The 16,850-nt window shown below is 48.2% G+C and overlaps 1 protein-coding gene across 1 annotated transcript in view; it reads right to left on the bottom strand.

The window, feature by feature from the left end:
- CSMD2 (CUB and Sushi multiple domains 2) overlaps positions 1 to 16,850 on the bottom strand; it is a 575,319-nt gene that overhangs the window by 119,853 nt on the left and 438,616 nt on the right. Inside the window, exons 28-29 of the mRNA XM_064493786.1 lie at positions 14,112 to 14,250; positions 10,205 to 10,392 (exon numbers count right to left, since the gene is read on the bottom strand). Of these exons, the coding sequence (XP_064349856.1) occupies positions 10,205 to 10,392; positions 14,112 to 14,250 (327 nt within the window). The remainder of the gene's footprint in view (positions 1 to 10,204; positions 10,393 to 14,111; positions 14,251 to 16,850) is intronic.

Genomic DNA, 16,850 nt, shown 5'->3' with positions numbered 1-16,850 from the left:
GAAAGCTAGGGCTGGAAGTCATGTTGGAGAGTGAAATTTCCCTTCTTGTCCCCACATTCTTGCCTGACCTGAAAAGGGGAGTGTGGCAGCTAGACCTTTGAGGCCCTCTCTGCCCCCTGATTCACTCCTCCCTGGGGAGGCAGGACCTGCTCTGATGGGCGGGAGCTGACAGTCCTGGGATTGTATCTCAGTTGTGACCAAGTCTCCGTGCTTGGGCACAATCCACCCCTTTGCCCATCTCTGACCCCTGCACCCATCAGGGCAGCCTCCTGGTCTTCTGTCTCTGTGGGGGAAGTGGGGCCACTTTTGTAGATGACTTCTCCTCATCTCTTCCTTTCACCGACAGCAGTGCTGCTGGCTGGGCAGGAGGAGCTGGCACTGGCTTTGCAGGCCGTCATATCCATAACTTGCAGGCACTTCTGAGTGTATGGGTACCGATATTACAATTTAGGAAGAAACTAGGACAACCACTTCAGCCTCTGGGATAAGTCCAGGTCTCCAATACAGTTTTCCAGGGCTTTGCACTGGGGGTATTGAGTGCTGGCTGGTTTATTAAAACAGCAGTATTTTTCCATTTGGTTACTGAAGCTTATACGTCTTCCCAATCAGGCATATCATGGATGTTTCTAATAGGCATCCACTCTGTCCCTCTGCACTGGACAAGAGTGAACTTGATGCTGCCTGAGCCACTGAGAGTATTCGTCTGGGCCCCGGATCTCTGGAGGAAGGCACTCCACAGCCTCCCTCACCAGCAGCTGGAAATTCCGAGCAGATCTTGGGAGCCGATGTTCACTTCCATCCACTGCTGCCTTTCCACATCCTCCTTGTTCCAGAAGCACTGATGGTCAAGAGGCCTGTCATCAGGGTTGGGCAGTGTCAGGACACAGCTGAGGGTGGCCAGTATCAGGAAAACGCAACGGAGTGTCAGGGTTCCACTGGAATCCTGGAGGCTACACTGTGGAGGAGTCTAAGGATGGGGATTCACCAAGAGGTGCCGACAGCCCTTGCAGAAGGAACCAGAAATTCAAAGAGCAGATTCAGGGAGGAAAGACCCAGAACAGAAGATGGATCAGAGTTCAGAGATGAGGAGCTCAGGAGGAATTTTGCTGAGGGCTGCCCTTGTCACCTGGGTAACTTTAAGCTACCTGTACAAGAGGCAGTCACAGCTTGAAGGTATCGTTCAGCGCCGATCAGCCTGTTGACTGATGGGACAGGACCCTGAGAGTCTGTGATCCAGCCAAGCCTAGCCACTCTTGCATCTGAGCCCTTATGAAGGCCCTGCTCGCTGTCTTTGCCTATAGCTTGGGGGAGGGGGTAGTCCCAGATACATTACTCAATTTAAACTCAAGTTGGACCCAGAAGATGGTCCCTCACCTAGCAGTGGACACCTCAGTGTTTTCTTCTTGTGCCCTGTGATGTTGCCTTGGCCCCAACACCAAATCTGTCCTCCCCCAGAGCTCAGTGGCTCTGGCCAGAATGCAACTGACCACTGGGTGGCCCATTTGTGAACTGCAGAGATACGTGTCACCACATCTTATATTCCATCTGTCTTTTTTTTTTTTTTTATAAATTCAGAGTGAGCCAAAGCTTATTTGAAATTCAGAAAAATTAAGCAACTTAGAACCAATTTCACACAGCTCATAAGAGGCAGAGCAAGTTGTCAATATCTATTCCTTCCTCCCTTTGTCCTTAAATAATGGAACCGGATTCCACCCAGAGTATCAAGATACCAACTAATATCTACACCTTCCAACCTCCCAGGCAGCTGATCTGGTCAAAGAGATGTAAACATGGTCAGGTCAGATGACTGCCTTCCATCTAACTCAGAGTAAAAGCCCAAATCCTTACAAGTCTACAAAGCTCTGCATGTTAGGCTTCAGTCTTCCCTCTGTGACCTTGACTGCTATTGTTCCTTTGCTAACTTTGCTCCAATCACCTTGGCCTCTGTGTACAGAACATCCGCCCATCCACATGGCTCCCTTTTCACCTTTCAGGACTTAGTTCAGTAGTTCACTGTCTCTTTCTCATTGACACATTCCTGACCAGCTCTCTAAAATTGTGCTATTCCTCTCCCCAACACTCCCCACCACCCTTCTCTGCTTTCTTTGCACTGCGGTCATTACTATCTCATGCACCATATAGTTACCTTATGTTTTCCTATGTCCCTCCTCTAGTATGTAAGTTCCATGACAGCAGTTTCCCAGTTTGGTTCACTCTTGTGTCCAGGGCCTGGCATATGACAGATGCTCAATAAATATTTCTTAAATGGATGCATGAGGGGCTTCTAGAAAGTCTGCTTAAGGGAAGGTGACCCAGCTGAGAGAATGCTCATTGACCTTCCTTCTTTCCTTCCTTCCTCCGTGCAATTTGGAGCTTAGACGTGATGGCTGGAACTCCAGTTGCCACTCTGGATCCTGAGATAACCTTGAGGATGGGAGCCACGTAGCACGGTAGAGCAGAAAGACAAAAGGGGCCTAGGGGGAGTCCTCCAGCAGCCCAGAAGAATAGACTTTGACTTCATATTAACAACTGTGCTTTTGAGTGATGGCTGCACTGGCATACCCAGCTGGGTATGTCTGCCCGGAACTTCACACTGTGTCAGAAAGTCCTTTCCTCCCGTTTCCTCCCGTCTCTTTCCTCCTGTGTGACAAACTCCTATGCTTTTCAAGGCTACCCTCTCTGAGCAAGTGTCCTGAACGCTGCCTTCTCTCTGGTAGAATTTGATTTTTCTTTTCTTTTTCTTCTTCATCTTTTTTTTTTATTGAAGTATAGTTGATTTACAATGTCATGTTAGTTTCAAGAGTACAGCAAAGTGATTCAGTTATACATATATATGTGTGTGTATGTGTGTGTATATATATACATACTCTTTTTTCCGATTCTTTTCCATTATAGGTTATTATAAGATATTGAATATAGTTCCCTGTGCTATATAGGAGGTCCTTGTTGTTTATCTATTTTATATATAGCAGTGTGTATCTGTTAATTTGAAGCTCCTAATTTACGCCTCCCTGCCAATTCCCCCTTTGGTAACTATAAATTTGTTTTCTATGTCTGTGAGTCTATTTCTGTCTTGTAAATAGGTTCACTTGTATCTGTTTTTAGATTCCACATATAAGTGCTATCATCTGATATTTGTCTTTCTCTGTCTGACTTACTTCACTTAGCATGATAATCTCTAGGTTCATCCAATGTTTTTCTTTTCTTGATTATAGCACGTATGACATTATTTTGGTTGGTAAGTGGGTAAGTCTATTTCTTTCCAGTGGGTTCTGAACTCCTAGAAGACAGGGATCAATCACTTGTTCTTCTCATAACTCTGGCAACTGGCACAGAACTTGGCACTAGGGCTGGCCCTACTGGGCACATAAGAGGGGCTTAGGAAATGGATGCAGAATTGATTGGCTGAACACGCTTAGAAAATGAACAACCACCTCAATGATTCCACCTACAGATTCTCTTCTACCAGTCCTCACATGTCAGAGCAAGAAGAGCTCATCCTGCCAGGCATGATCACATTAATAACAGTGGCAGGGATAATGATGATGATAATGGGCCTAGACACAGGAAGATCACTTCATAATTCGCAAAGCACTTTCCAATCTGTTATCTTATTTGTGTCTCACAATAGCCTCTGCAGCAGGCAGGGCCAGGTATGCTCCTGTTCAGATTAGAGATGAGAAATATGTTGATCAGAGAGGCTAAATGAGTTTTCCAAACCATTCAATTATTAAGAGATAGAATTAAGACCAAAACCAGGTCTTCAGTTGGCTAAACCAGAGCTCAGCTGTGGGTGATAAAACTAAATGACTAGAACAGTATCATGATAATAATAAATTAACCCTAAGCACTCAAATGGGAAAATTAAAAGAACCAGATTCTCTTTGTCCTGGTTGATAAGGCCCATTTCCAAACACTAATAGTGAAAGCAACAACCCAAACAGTAAGGAACTGGTTAAAAAGGTTGGATTAGAGCCACTCAATGAAATACAAGCAACCTTTAAAAAGAATGGCAAAAGTCTTCAAATATTGATATGGAAAGATGGCCAAGATCTATTGTTGGGCAAAGCCCAAAACAAAGCAAAAAAAAAAAGAAAAAAGAAAAAATCCAATCCATGCTGCAGATTAGTATATACGGAGTGATTCCCATTCATATAGAACAGGGATCTGCAAACTACAGTCCACTGACTTGCTGCCTGTTTTTGTAAATAAAGTTTTATTGGAACACTCATTTGTTTACATATTGTCTATGGCTATTTTGTTACAACAGCAGAACTGATGGCAACAGAGACCATCTGGCCTGCTCAGCCTGACCTCAGGTATGGGTTTTACATTACTTTACATAAATGCCTGGAATGAGATAACAAACCATTAGTATTGGCACTTCAGGGGAGATGTTTTGTTTCAGGGGAGATGTTTTATGGGGAGATGCTAAGTTTTTAGAGTACATCTTCTGTATTTGAATTTTTCCAACAAACACATGTGACTTTTGAAATCAGTGTCAATGACGAGGTTTCCATTTTGAATGTTGAAGGAAAGACCATGGCAGAGATGAGTGGTGGTGGTGGTGATGGTGGCGGGGAGCAGATGGGGAAATCTGGTGATGACTCCTTAGCCCACAGGGTTATTTCCAAGGGCTTGAAAGAGAAAACAGGTACTTTTTAGCACCTTCTGGTAAAAGTTGACTCACTTTTGCCTTTCCTGGGTTATTTCAGATTGTCTAACACCTGCTCTGAACTCTTCATCCCTCTGTCTGAAGCCCTTCCCACTCCTGCTCTTACACAGGGGGCTTCCTCTCAACCTCTAGGTCTCTGTTCACATTACCTGCTCGGTAAGGCCTTCACTTTCAGCAACTACCATCCTGAAGGGGGCGCCCCATTCCTCTTCCTCAGAGTAGTTGGTTCTTTCCTATCTTCTCATGCTTCTTGCTTCTTGCTTGTCTACTTATTTACTGTCTGTTTCTCTCCTTACCTTTATGTTACCTAAGGGGTGGGACCATGACCCTTTTGCTCACTGCTGCACCCTCCACATCCAGCACAGGCCGTGGCATGAAGTAGGAGCTCAGTAAGCACTTTTTGGATAAATGAATGATTCCTACACAGGTGCTTGGATGTCCTAGCCTGTCCCTGCCCAGGAGGAGGCCACCACACCTGCGGGAAGATGTGAATAAAGGTCCCCATCCCTCACTGGCCTTGCATTCTGCTGATTTCTCTGGCCTGGGAAAACATAATAAACCTCCCTGGGACTCATTTTTAATAATTGTGTTCAAAGGACAGGATCCTCCTCATCCCCTTTGCACCCTTCTAGCAGAGGGCAAAACTACCCCGGAGGCTGAATTCCGATGAGAAGTGCCCCAGAGCATGGTCTAAGAGAAATCCACAATTGACAGGATTGCATTCAGAATCAGCTCTTAGCAGGCCTGCCCAAAGATGACTAAGACAGTACAGCCACCTTCCAGGGGCGACTGAACCAAGACACCTACAAACCGACCCATCTTTGCCTTACGATTAGGTGGGCCTCCAACATCCCATCTATGGTAGAAATGCCTGTCAGTCTAGGATGTGAACTCCATGGAGGCTGGGACACTGTTTTGTTCCCTGTTCTGTTTTCAGGCTCTGTAACAGTGTCTGGTCCATAGCAGGTACTCAGTAAATATTAATCAATTAACCAATGAATAAAAATGCCTGATCTGCCCTTGCCCTTTATGCAAAAGCCTAATTCCATAGCACTGCTCAGTGGACACCTGACTTAAGCCTGGTCAATCTGATGGTCCTCTGGGATTTGGAACTGGGATACAAACTGGGAAGTGATTCAAAGCCAAGACTGAGGCAGCCCTCCTTGTCCTAGGAGAATGGAGAAACAATGAAAATTGGTCTGCAGAGGGAGGAGAATGTAGCCAGGACTCAGAGAGGGGCAGGGCAGAGACCAAGCGGTCCTGGAGATGGAGGAGGAGAATTTCAACCTCCAGTTCTCCCAACCTGATTGTAATCCCCTTGGGAGGTCATGCTTCCTGCCCTTGGACTCTCATGTTCTAAAAATGTATTCATATATTCAATTTCTTGTGATGGCCATAATGGAAAAGAAACTGAAAAAAATATATGTGTATATGTATAACTGAATCACTTTACTGCACACCTGAAACTAAGGTTGTAAGTTGACTATGTTTCATAAAAAAAAAGAATAAAAATATTAAAATAAAAAAGATATTCTTTTTGGTGTTAAGTTAGAGTGAGTTTTTATCATCTGTATGGTTAAAATACAGAATGCTTTTCAGTTTGAACCAGCTTGGCTGTTAGTTGTTTTCTTATAATAAAGACTCCTTTTTGTCTCAAGTTGGTTTGAGTGTTTCTGTTTTTCACATTTTTATAATAAATTACCCCCTTTTCTGCTTACATTGGTCTGAGTGAGTTTCTTGATTTGAACTAAATGATCCCTCACTAAGATGCAACCAAACTGTTTCTGCTTCCTCCTTGGCAAGTTGGCAGGAAATGGGGAAAGGCTCCTGGTCTGCCTGCCCTGGATCAGAGGAGGGCTGACCTGGGTCAGAGGAGGTTTTCACTGGGCTCAGCCCAGCGGGGTCTGGCAAAATCTCTCCAGGTGGGTCCTCTCACCTCCCAAAGCAGAACCCTGAAGCCACAGCTCCTAGGAGACCCAGAAGCTCAGCATTAGTGGAACCCTGGATCTCTCAAAAGACAGGATTCTGCCTTTGGACAGAAGATGGCTTCCAGATAGACGAGGCCAATTACTCTCTTCCTAAGAATCCAGGCCTGTCTCCATGTGCAAGTCCTCAGTGGGCAACTTCTCAATCTAAGGTGTTCCACAGACTCACAGAGTGTAGTGTCTCAGTTCTTTGCCATGGACTGGAGAGGTATATAGGACACACATCTGTACATATCACAAATTCTCATGTTATACATAACCCCCACGCCCACATAGATATGTGTACAAAATATCATATTTGCACTTTCTATCTCCCATAGACAGAAAAGAATGTGTAGTTCATTCTATCAGCCTAGCCCCACAAAGAGAGGTTTTCCCTTCCTAACAAGGTCAGATCAGATGAAACATCCATCACACGTGAAAAAAGGCAATGAAATGAAAGAGGGTGAAACAAAGCATGTGTCAGCGGCCTCCGGGCACTGGGGCCCTGGTAGGTGCTGTGCTCATTTACCAGTCCTCACAACCCCTCCATACAGTGTCACTGCCCCTCTTCGACAGATGAGGAAGTGATGCTGAGAGAAGTTAAGCAACTTGTTTAAGGCCATATAGGTAGTAAGTGGTGGTGGTCTCCCCTACATAGACACTGAACAAAGGGGGATACTGTCAAGGTCCTGGGATCTGGTAGTAGGGGAGACCTATTCCAGGAATCCAGGGATCCTGAGATACAGAGAAGGAAACCATGGGGAAAGACAGGGTGTTCCTGGGTTCCACCAAATGGGCTGCCTGACCAGAGGCTGGGGACAGAGTAGAGGGGTGACTCATGTTAGGAGGTGTGCAAACTGAGAAGGCAGGAAGGCAGCTCCAGGTCTCACCAGGTATCTCTCACCCCAACAGACACATTTCTCTTGGTACTTGCACCGTGCACCCTCATAAGGAGGTGGAGGGTGCATGGCTGGGCTGTGCCCCCCTATTCCTTCTCCCCAGCAACTGGCCTCCTTCAGCTGCTTGGCTGGCTCAGATGGCCTTATTCCCTGGGGTTGTGTTTTAGATCTGAGGACCCCTCTAGAGATGGTCTTGGGTCAACAGCTGACAGTGCAAGGGGCTTCTTTGGGGAACAGGACCTGGAAGTATGGCTCCAGCACGTGGATTCGTGAAGATCTGGGGGTGAGGTGGTCACAGCCAGGCTGCCATGAACAAGGTGACTGGGAGGAAGCTGAGGAAATTTCTGCCCAGCAGCTACTGTATCCAGGGATGGTGAAATGCAATCATCTTGTAAGAAGGCTGAAAGTGGTGACATTTGGGGTGAAAATTTTGGAATCTCCACCAAGTAGAAAACCCAGGTGGGACGAGTCAGATGTGGCTCTGGTTGCTGCTAAGCCTTGGCTGGAGGTAAAAGATATCACTTGTAGGGGCTCCAAGTGCCATGTTTATGTGACTTCTGGCTGTGCTCAGCCACTTGAGTGTGAATTTAATAGAAGGGGCAGTTTTGCTAGGTTTGTGCAGTTGAGCAATCAGGGGACAGGAAAATTGAGGGTACGGATGAGAGAGTGATTAAAGAGATGAATAATAAGAATGATGATGATGATGACGATGACGATGACGATGACGACGACATGGCGTGGGGATGGCGGTGGGTGGAGTGATGGGGGTCCCGGGCTGAGTCTAAGTCATGCCCTCTGTTGGGTTCCACAACATGTGATCGAGTTTGTTGATATCAGCATGTGGAGACTGAGTACAGGAGGTTTACTGAACGGTGGGTGTCTGTCGAAAGAAAAGATGGCAAAGTATCCATTTCCCAGGCCAACCTCACGAGGAAAGATGATCGTGGGCAAAACATTCCTTAACTTGTACACCGAGCATCTTCTAGAATGGTATCTGATAAATAGCAGGCAATCAAGAGTCACGAGGATTTTGATGTGATGATGGATGCAAAATGCTTAGGACGGTGCTGGCTGTTGGCAGATGCTAAGTGAACTATAATTAGGATTGGGATTATTTGTGAGCTCATGTGACATATTCCCGGGAGTTGCCACACATATTTAATTAAGGGACACTTCACAAGGTTGCTGAGGTCCTGCATTATGCGAGTGGGGGACACGAGCCAGGAACTTCTTAATTTTAACTGGTAATGTAACCCCGTTTGTACACACAGGCTGACGAGGCCTGGGTGAACTTGGGCTGCAGGAGCAGTAACAAAATCGATCATCTCCAGAATATCTACAGTGTTTAGTACACACTGGGCATCGTCCTCATCTGTGTCATTTCTGTGTATAAAATATCTTTTAATTTTAATCTTCTGCAACAAAACTATTATTACCACCATTTTATAGATGGAGAAATGGGTTCCCGGGGATAATAACTCGCCAAGCTCACAAATCAAGCAAAGCATGGAGCTCGGAGTTGGCTTATGGGGCCTGGGATCATCAGAGAAGAAGAAGTCAAAAAGAGGATAAGAGAGTAGAACGAAGTGGAGTGTGGACTCTTCTTGGGGCTGCTACGACCTGACCATTAGAGAATGTCTGGAATGCCCAGGCCGCAGATCAAGGCCTTTATTCCTGGACTCACTGATGCTGCTTCTGTAGGAATTAGTCTGCCATCATTTGATAGACGAAGAAATGGATTTTTTGAGAGGTTAAATAAGATGCTCAAGGCCACACAACCGTTAAGTAGTAAACATGGGCCCTGCACCCAGCTGGTCTGACAGTCTATGCTCTAGACGGGGTAGAGACCACGGCCTGTTTTCGTAAGCAGATTTTTATTGGAACACAGCCACGCCCATTCCTTTATGTTTTGTCTTTGGCTGTTTTTGTGCTGTAATAGCAGTGCTGAGTAACTGTGTTAGAGATTGCATGGGTTACAAGCCTAAATATTTACTGTCTGGTTCTTTAAGAAAAAATTTGCTGACCCCTGCTCTTGACCCCTGCACGATTCAGCTGGCCTTCATTCATCTAAAAGTGGAATGAGACTAAAAGAATGGGACAGCTGGAGGGATGAGAAAACGTGATCAGGAAGTCTCAGAAAGTGTGCAGTCTGTGACAAAGTGCCAGAGGATGGCCAAGGAGTGTCCTTGGGACAGAGGTCCAGGCACTGTGACCTCAGGAGCTGGGTGGGCTTCCACCTGAGTGGTGAAGCTATCCAGGAGGTGGGAGGCTTTGGGGTACAGAGGAAGATTGGGCCTTGTATCAGAGGCCTCAGCAAATGCAGGGGAGATGTTAGCTGATCGTGCGGGCTGAGCTTACAAGACTGGAGAAGGGCTAGGAATGAGGCTCACAGAAAAGGCAGTGAAGAATAGTGATGTGGACACAGAAATGAGGTGTGAGAAGAACACTGGCCCCTGTCCTTCCAGGCCCGGGGTACCTGGGGGTGAGGGACCCAGCTACCCAGAGGGCCGCAGGAAGCCAGGTGCTCGCAGGTGGCAGCGGTGTCAGGATTGGCGTGGGCTCCCTGTGATCCAGTCCCATGCTCCCCTCATGTCACAACGCCTTCCCCTCTACCAGGTCTGGCTGGCCCTGCCTTTGGTCATCGTCGCCACCGGGGACCTTACCTGTGTAGTCGATGACGAAGCCGGCGTTGCTCACGGAAGCGTCGCTGCGGAAGGCCAGGAATAGGCTGTTGCTGCTGCTCTCAATGCGGCCTGGGAGCTGGGAGCCGTAGAAGCTTCCTATGAGAGGGCTGAGAGAGTCCCGTCCGTCGTAGATATGGAGGAAGTCATAGCCAGGCTCCAAGTTAAAGCTGGGGAACAAAAACATCCCGCCCCCACCCCACTAAGGTCAAATAAAGGCTGGTACTGGGCCTCAGGCTCAACCAAAGGCCGGGCCTCCCAGACAGCAGACCCTCCCTCCCACTGGCACCCAGCCCCCAAGACTTCCCGGTGGGGAGGGAGAGGATGCAGTCCCCATGACCACCCAGTAGGGAGGGAAGATGGATAAGGCAGGCTCGGGCAGTGGAGCCAGTCAGTGTCCAGAAGGCTGGAACTGAAAACTTAACACCCTCTTTAAAAAAAAAATTTTTTTAATTGAAATCTATTTGACATGGTGTGTAAATTTGAGGTGTACAACATGTTGATTGGATACATTTATACATTGTGATAGGATTGCCACTGTAGGAATAATTAGCACCCCTAGCACATCACATAATTACCATTTCTTCTCAGTGGTTGGAATAATTAAGATCTAGTCTATTAGCAAGTTGGATGATTCTACCACAATATTGTTGTCCACATTCACTAGACTGCGCACAGAAGGGAAGTCAGTTATCAGCTCTGCACACCGCGGGATAAGCCAGAGCAGGCCCGGAACCCAGGTCTCTCACCTGCCACTGAGGTTCTTTATACCGTGCTCTGCTGCACCTCCTTCTCTGATGGGAAAGACCCCCGCGGGGACCCATTCCCAGGCTGGGAGGGGGCTGTTCTCACGGAGGACCCTAGCTTCCTTCCTTTATGCCCCCGCCAGTTCTCAGTTCTCTTTAGGACCTCCTACCACTCCACCCCTGCACCCATGTTGGTGCTTCCTGCTTAGCTATCCTGACCCTAGTCTAGGAAAAAAATCCATTAAAAAACTGTCTCAGTTTAGATCATTGAATATTAGAGTTCTTGAGTGTAACTCATCTCCTTGGAACGGCTAGAGTGAAAGTGACGGGAAATACCAAGGACTGGCAAGAGTGCGGAGCCACTGGAACGCTCACACCCGCTGTGGGGAGTGTAAATTGGAAAGCTGTTCTGCAGTGTTTACTAGACCTGAACACACGCCTGCCCTATGATGCAGCAACTCCACTCTTAGGGATACACCCGACAAAGGCAATGATACCAACAAAGGTGCGAAGATGGAAACAACAGAAGCAGATGAGTCTGTGGAGAACAGAGTTCCGATGCTAACTCGTTCGCAGCCCAGCCATGGGCTGGGACACTCACATACTCCGTTTGGTTGGACTGAGAACAAAACGGCTGTTCTACCCTTTAGCTAAGACACATGGCGGAGAGAGGAGGCCATGAAATAGCTAGGACAAAGTAGGCAGGGCTGGCAGGATGGGGGTCTGGGGGCATTGGAGGTGGAGCCAGATTATGCACTGGCCTCCCTCCTACACAGCACCTTCTCACATGGGTGTCAGCTGTAGGGTCGCCCCACCATTGCTGGGTGGTGTGGTCTTCCTGCCCCCATAATTCTGCTTCTTCATCTGCTCTTTCAAAGGTCACCAGGGCAGGGTTTGGGAGGGAGTCAGTTTGGGTCACAAATTATGGTTCAGTTACTTCTGAAATGCTGTCCATCTGCCCCTGCCTTCCTTCAATCATCAGATTGAATCTGAGAACACGCAGTATGCCGGGTGCTCTGCAAAGTGCCCAGGACACGAGGGTGTGTCAGACACCACCCCTTCTTTAAGACAGTGATGGATCTGAAGGAAGTGACAGGCATGAAGACGACAGAGTAGTCTCAAGTCTGTATAGGCGGATGGGAACACAACACAAAGTTTGTCGGGGAGGATGGGAATGAAGCTTGTCTCGGGACATTGAAAGACCCTTAGCGGTTGGACAAGGAGGGAAGAGGAAGTTGCTGTGGAAGAAGCAGCAGAAGCAAAGTGACAGAGGCATGAACCAGGCCGGAAGCTGCGAGCAGGCCAGTCTGGCTGGAGCTCAGGGCTTAGAAGGGGTGGGGCAAGGACGGCGGGGAACCAAGTGAAGAGGTAGGCAGGGGCCAGATCGCTTGGGAAACTCAAAAGCCTGGACCAAACTACCCCCCCCCCAAAAAAAAACCCCAAACAAACAATTTGGATCTTAATTTATAGAGAAGAGGGGAGCCATTATAGGCTTCAAAGATAAATTCTATGCTTTCTTCTTTCTTTTTTCGTTTTTAAACCAAGGTATAATTTTCACACTGTGAAGCAAGCAGCTCTTAAGTGTACCACTCCCTCAGTTTTGACACATGTATATCAAGACCCAGAATATTTCCACCAGCCCCTAAAGTTCCCAGGTGCCCCCTCCCAAACAGTCTCCCCCCCAACAGAAGATACCACTGAACTGATTTTTAGTTTTATAGATTCCTTTTGTTGATCCTGAAACTTCGTACGAGTGGAATCGTTCATTATGTGCTCCTGTGTGTCCATCTTCTTTGGCTCAGTCTGATGTGCTTGACAGTCACCCACGTTGTTGCACGAGTCAGTAGTGCATTTCTTTTTATTGCTGAGCAGTACATGATCGTATGTGAAAATGGACAACGAGGTGCATATTTGAGCATTTTCCAGTGACAACATCGCTCTGCAGATAGCTAAAGATGAGACTGGCACAAAAGGCAAGATGGGGCAGAGGAACCAGTCTGGAGCCGACAGCAGCAATTTAGATAGCAAACAACCAAGACAGGAGCTGGGAAGACGGAGAAGAGGGGGAAAGAGGAGGAGGCAGAGGCAGCAGAGGTCCCACACCTGGGTCACTCACGGAAGAAGCAGTGAAGGTGGGCAATAGTGCCACGCCCCGATTCTCAGACTAGAGCTCATCTGAGGGGAGAAGCAATACGCTGTTTCGTACGTGTTGTATTTGAGAAGCCTGCAGGCATCAGACTGAGAATGTCTGATAGTGGGATACAGGAGCTTGCAGCCCAGAAGAAAGTCCAGGAGGGTTGGGGGGGGCGGTGTCTCGAGTTTACAAGAGGAGAGAGCAGTCATCAGAGTAGATGAACTTGTTCAGGAAGGAGGCGTGGGTGAGAAGAGAAGGGGCCGGTGACAGAGCCTGGCAAAGGCTGGAAGCAGGGTCACAGAAGCAGCTGGAGAGCCAGAGGGAAGTAACTCCACAAAAGCTGGAAGAGAAGCAGGGGAAGGAGGGGTGGGGTGACCAAGAGGTGCAGTCCGGTAAAACACGGAAAGTTCTATTTGGTTTGGCAATCAGGAGTTCATGGGTGTCTTTTATCAGAGGGGTTTCCAGTGGAACCATGGAGGCAAAAAACAGATTTCAGTGATCTGAGAGTGAACAGGAGGTGAGGAAGGTGAGGAAGGCAGAGACAATTCTTTGGAGGAGTTTTTGTCTAAAAGAAACTGGGGAGATGATGCAGAAGCTTGATGGGGGAGCAGCTGAGAGACACCTGAGCTGTTCCTAGGCTGGGAGGGTGATGGGGGAGCTGGGTGAGAGCAGAGAAGAATTCAGAAGGGCAGGGGAAAAAGAACCCGGCAAGGCCCTATTTTCTGAATCTTAGCATCTTTGGAGGTTAAAAAAAGAAGAAAGAATAATAGCTACTTCCTAAATGAGCACAAGGCTTAAATCAGATAACAATATGTGTAAAAGCACGGAGCACAGTGCTGGGCACACAGGAGACGTTCAATCAGTGCCCGTGTCTCTCCTTTTCTAAGTCACCGCCCCTGGAATGAAGACCTCTCCTCACAGCAGACCTGTGTATACTCACCCGGAGACCCGGGTCTGCAACCCTAGCTGCTCTGAACCCTCCATCTCCCACTAGGGGAAAGGTACATACATGTTAAATACCAGGGCGATGACGTAGTCTGGTGAGACGGTCACCTTCCAGTCACACTCCTTGCCCGGTGGGTAGGGTTCTGGGTAATTTGGTGACAGGATGACTCCTGATGGTCCAGTTAGGTCTCCCCCGCAGGGAGCTGAGGAGAGAGGAAGACGAGGGTGAGACTGTCCCCTTCATGTGGTCACCTTTCCATGGGTATCGGTAAGGCACAGCAGAGAAGGGACTGGGTCTGATGGACCTAAATTAGAACTTGGCTCTAGGGTCCAAGGGGAGGGTGGAGTGCAAAGGGTGTGAGGGTTTACCTTGAAGTGATGGGGATGCCTGGAACGAGATGGAGGAGGTATATATATAGGGAAGGTACAAATGCCACTGCATTGCTCATGGTTAATTTTATGTGATGTGAATTTCACCTCAATAAATTATTAAAAAACCAAAACAAAATACCTGGCTCTGCTACTTCCTGGCTGTGTGACCTTGGGGAATTTACCTAACTTCTCTGGACCACAGTGTCCTTCCTCTATTACAGTGATAACACCTCTTTCACAGGATTGTCATAAAGATTTTGGAGCTATCTGTTAAAGCATCTGGCATACTGTAAGTGGTCAGACAGCACCTGGAGCCATCACTTGGTTTTTAGACACATGAAATATATGGTCTCCTTCCACTGCCTCATGTCCAGTTTCCAGGCGAGCTTTGCAGCTATTTACCACAAATTCCTGTGCACTCGATGTCAGGAGGAGCAGAAGACTATCCTGTGTGCCTGCCAAGCCTGGCTGGCCTCCTACACTGCCAGTACTCTTGGCACCTGCTTGGGGCTGCAGATACCTTCCAATTTTCTAAAAGGCTTTTGTCCAAGAGAGCATGTGTTCGTCAGTTGTATGAAGATATTACAAACCCCCAGTTAGTCCATGGTGGTCCTCCTCTCCTGAAATGACAGGCCTTTCCAGCAGGCGGGGATGGGGAAGGTGGCTGGTGACAGAGCACACTGCTCGTCCAGAGCCCTCCAGGGCACCTCCCAGGTCCTGAGTCCGCCTCTCCCCCAGACGGCTGGGTTACTGCACCGTCGCATGAGGGTTTGATAAAGTGGGGGCTGGAGGTAGCTGGGGCCATTATCATGAGAAGATGGCCGAGACTATAAATAGGCCTTGGTCTGGAGACCACGGGTCATCATTGGAGGTTGGTGGGCGAGTAAGGCCCGCAGTGAGCCCACAGAAAATCCAAGACTGGAAGTGGAGGTGGGGGCCAAGGGTCCGTCCAAGACCGCACTTAAGAGCGGCCGTTTGCTTGTCCCAGAGCCGAGCTTTATTGCGTCAGGCTGCAGCTTTCACTCAGGGAGTGGGTAGCAGGCCGGATCAGCCCCCAACAGGGGCTCTTTACAAAATGGTAGGCCTTCAAACCAGGCCATAAAAGCCCTCCTGTGGCTGAACATAAAACCTGACTTGTCCTAAGAAGTGTGCTTCTTCCCCTGCGGAAAATATACCCCAAGTTCCAATCTGAGTACCAGAGACACTCCAGTGGCCCCTATGAACGTACCCCCCAGACACGACGTACAGCATTTTACATGCATTATCTCATTTCTACCCCATGGCAACCCCATGAGCTACACATTAGTCTTCCTGACTTAGAAAGGAGGAAATGAGGCTCAGAGAGGTTAAGTATCTTGCCCAGAGTCACATCCGTCTGGCCCCAAAGTCCATCATTTCCCCATTCTTCTGTCCTGCCTTGGAATCCTTGGTGGCAGTGGGGATGGAGAGGACTGTTCCTCCCCCAAGGCTGGGGGGGAGAAGCCCCAGGTGAAGAGCTCCTAGGAGTGAGGACGGTTCCTTGAGTCAGGTCTGCCTTGCATCTCACTCGCTTCTTCTCCACTGAGCCTTCTCTAGACAAGATGGCTGGACTCCTGGGCTGCTTCACTCACAAGACAGGTCCCGCTGCTCAGGTGGGCCTGGTTGAGGGGCATGAAGCCCCCTTTTCCCCTTCTAGGCCCAGGTATCAGGGCCACTGAGCTGTAGCAGACTAAACGAGGCCTTGGTGACATCCCCGTGGCCCCCCATCCTTTCAGCAGGTACTCAGTTGGGGCTGGCGCTGGGATGCCAAGCTGGAACTAGAAGCCAGGTTTCTCTTCCAATCCTTGGCCCCCACTATGAGTTAGAAACAGAAGGCAGGCTCCGCCCCGCAGGCCCAGGCTTGACCTTACAAACCACGCTGCCCAGACGGGAGTGGGAACAGGAGCTGGTCGTTTCAGATGGCCAAAGAGTGGGCAGGCTGTACTGAGGGGTGAGAGTTGTGAAAAGGCCATCAATTTTGATGTTACACAGTCCTGCTTTCAAATTTTGACATGGCTATCTACCAGCTGTGAGTGTGGACAAGCTAACCCACCTCTCTGAGCCTCCGTTTTCTCATCCACTTAAAAAAAAAAGATAGCAATAAGGCCCTCTAACCTACACAGTGTTTACAGGCACAGTTCTAAGCGTTTATGGTATTATACAACCCTCAGAACAACCCTATGAGGTAGGTACTATTACTTCCCCTATTTTACAGGGGAGGAAGATGAGGCACAGAGAGATTAAGTAATTTGTCTAAGGCCACACAGTTTGTTGGGCTGAAGCTAGACTCAAACCCAGGCAGCTGGAATCTAGAAGCTGAGCTCTAAACTTAGCACACAGCGATTTCATTCGCGGTGATGGAGATGCAGCGTCCAGCCCAGGGCCCATCATGGGGATAGCGCTGAGTAAACAC

This window comes from Camelus dromedarius, chromosome 14 (genome assembly GCF_036321535.1).
Source record: "Camelus dromedarius isolate mCamDro1 chromosome 14, mCamDro1.pat, whole genome shotgun sequence".
NCBI lineage: Eukaryota > Metazoa > Chordata > Mammalia > Artiodactyla > Camelidae > Camelus > Camelus dromedarius.
Note: the sequence above shows the minus strand (reverse complement) of the source record. Positions and strands in the feature narration are given on the sequence as shown.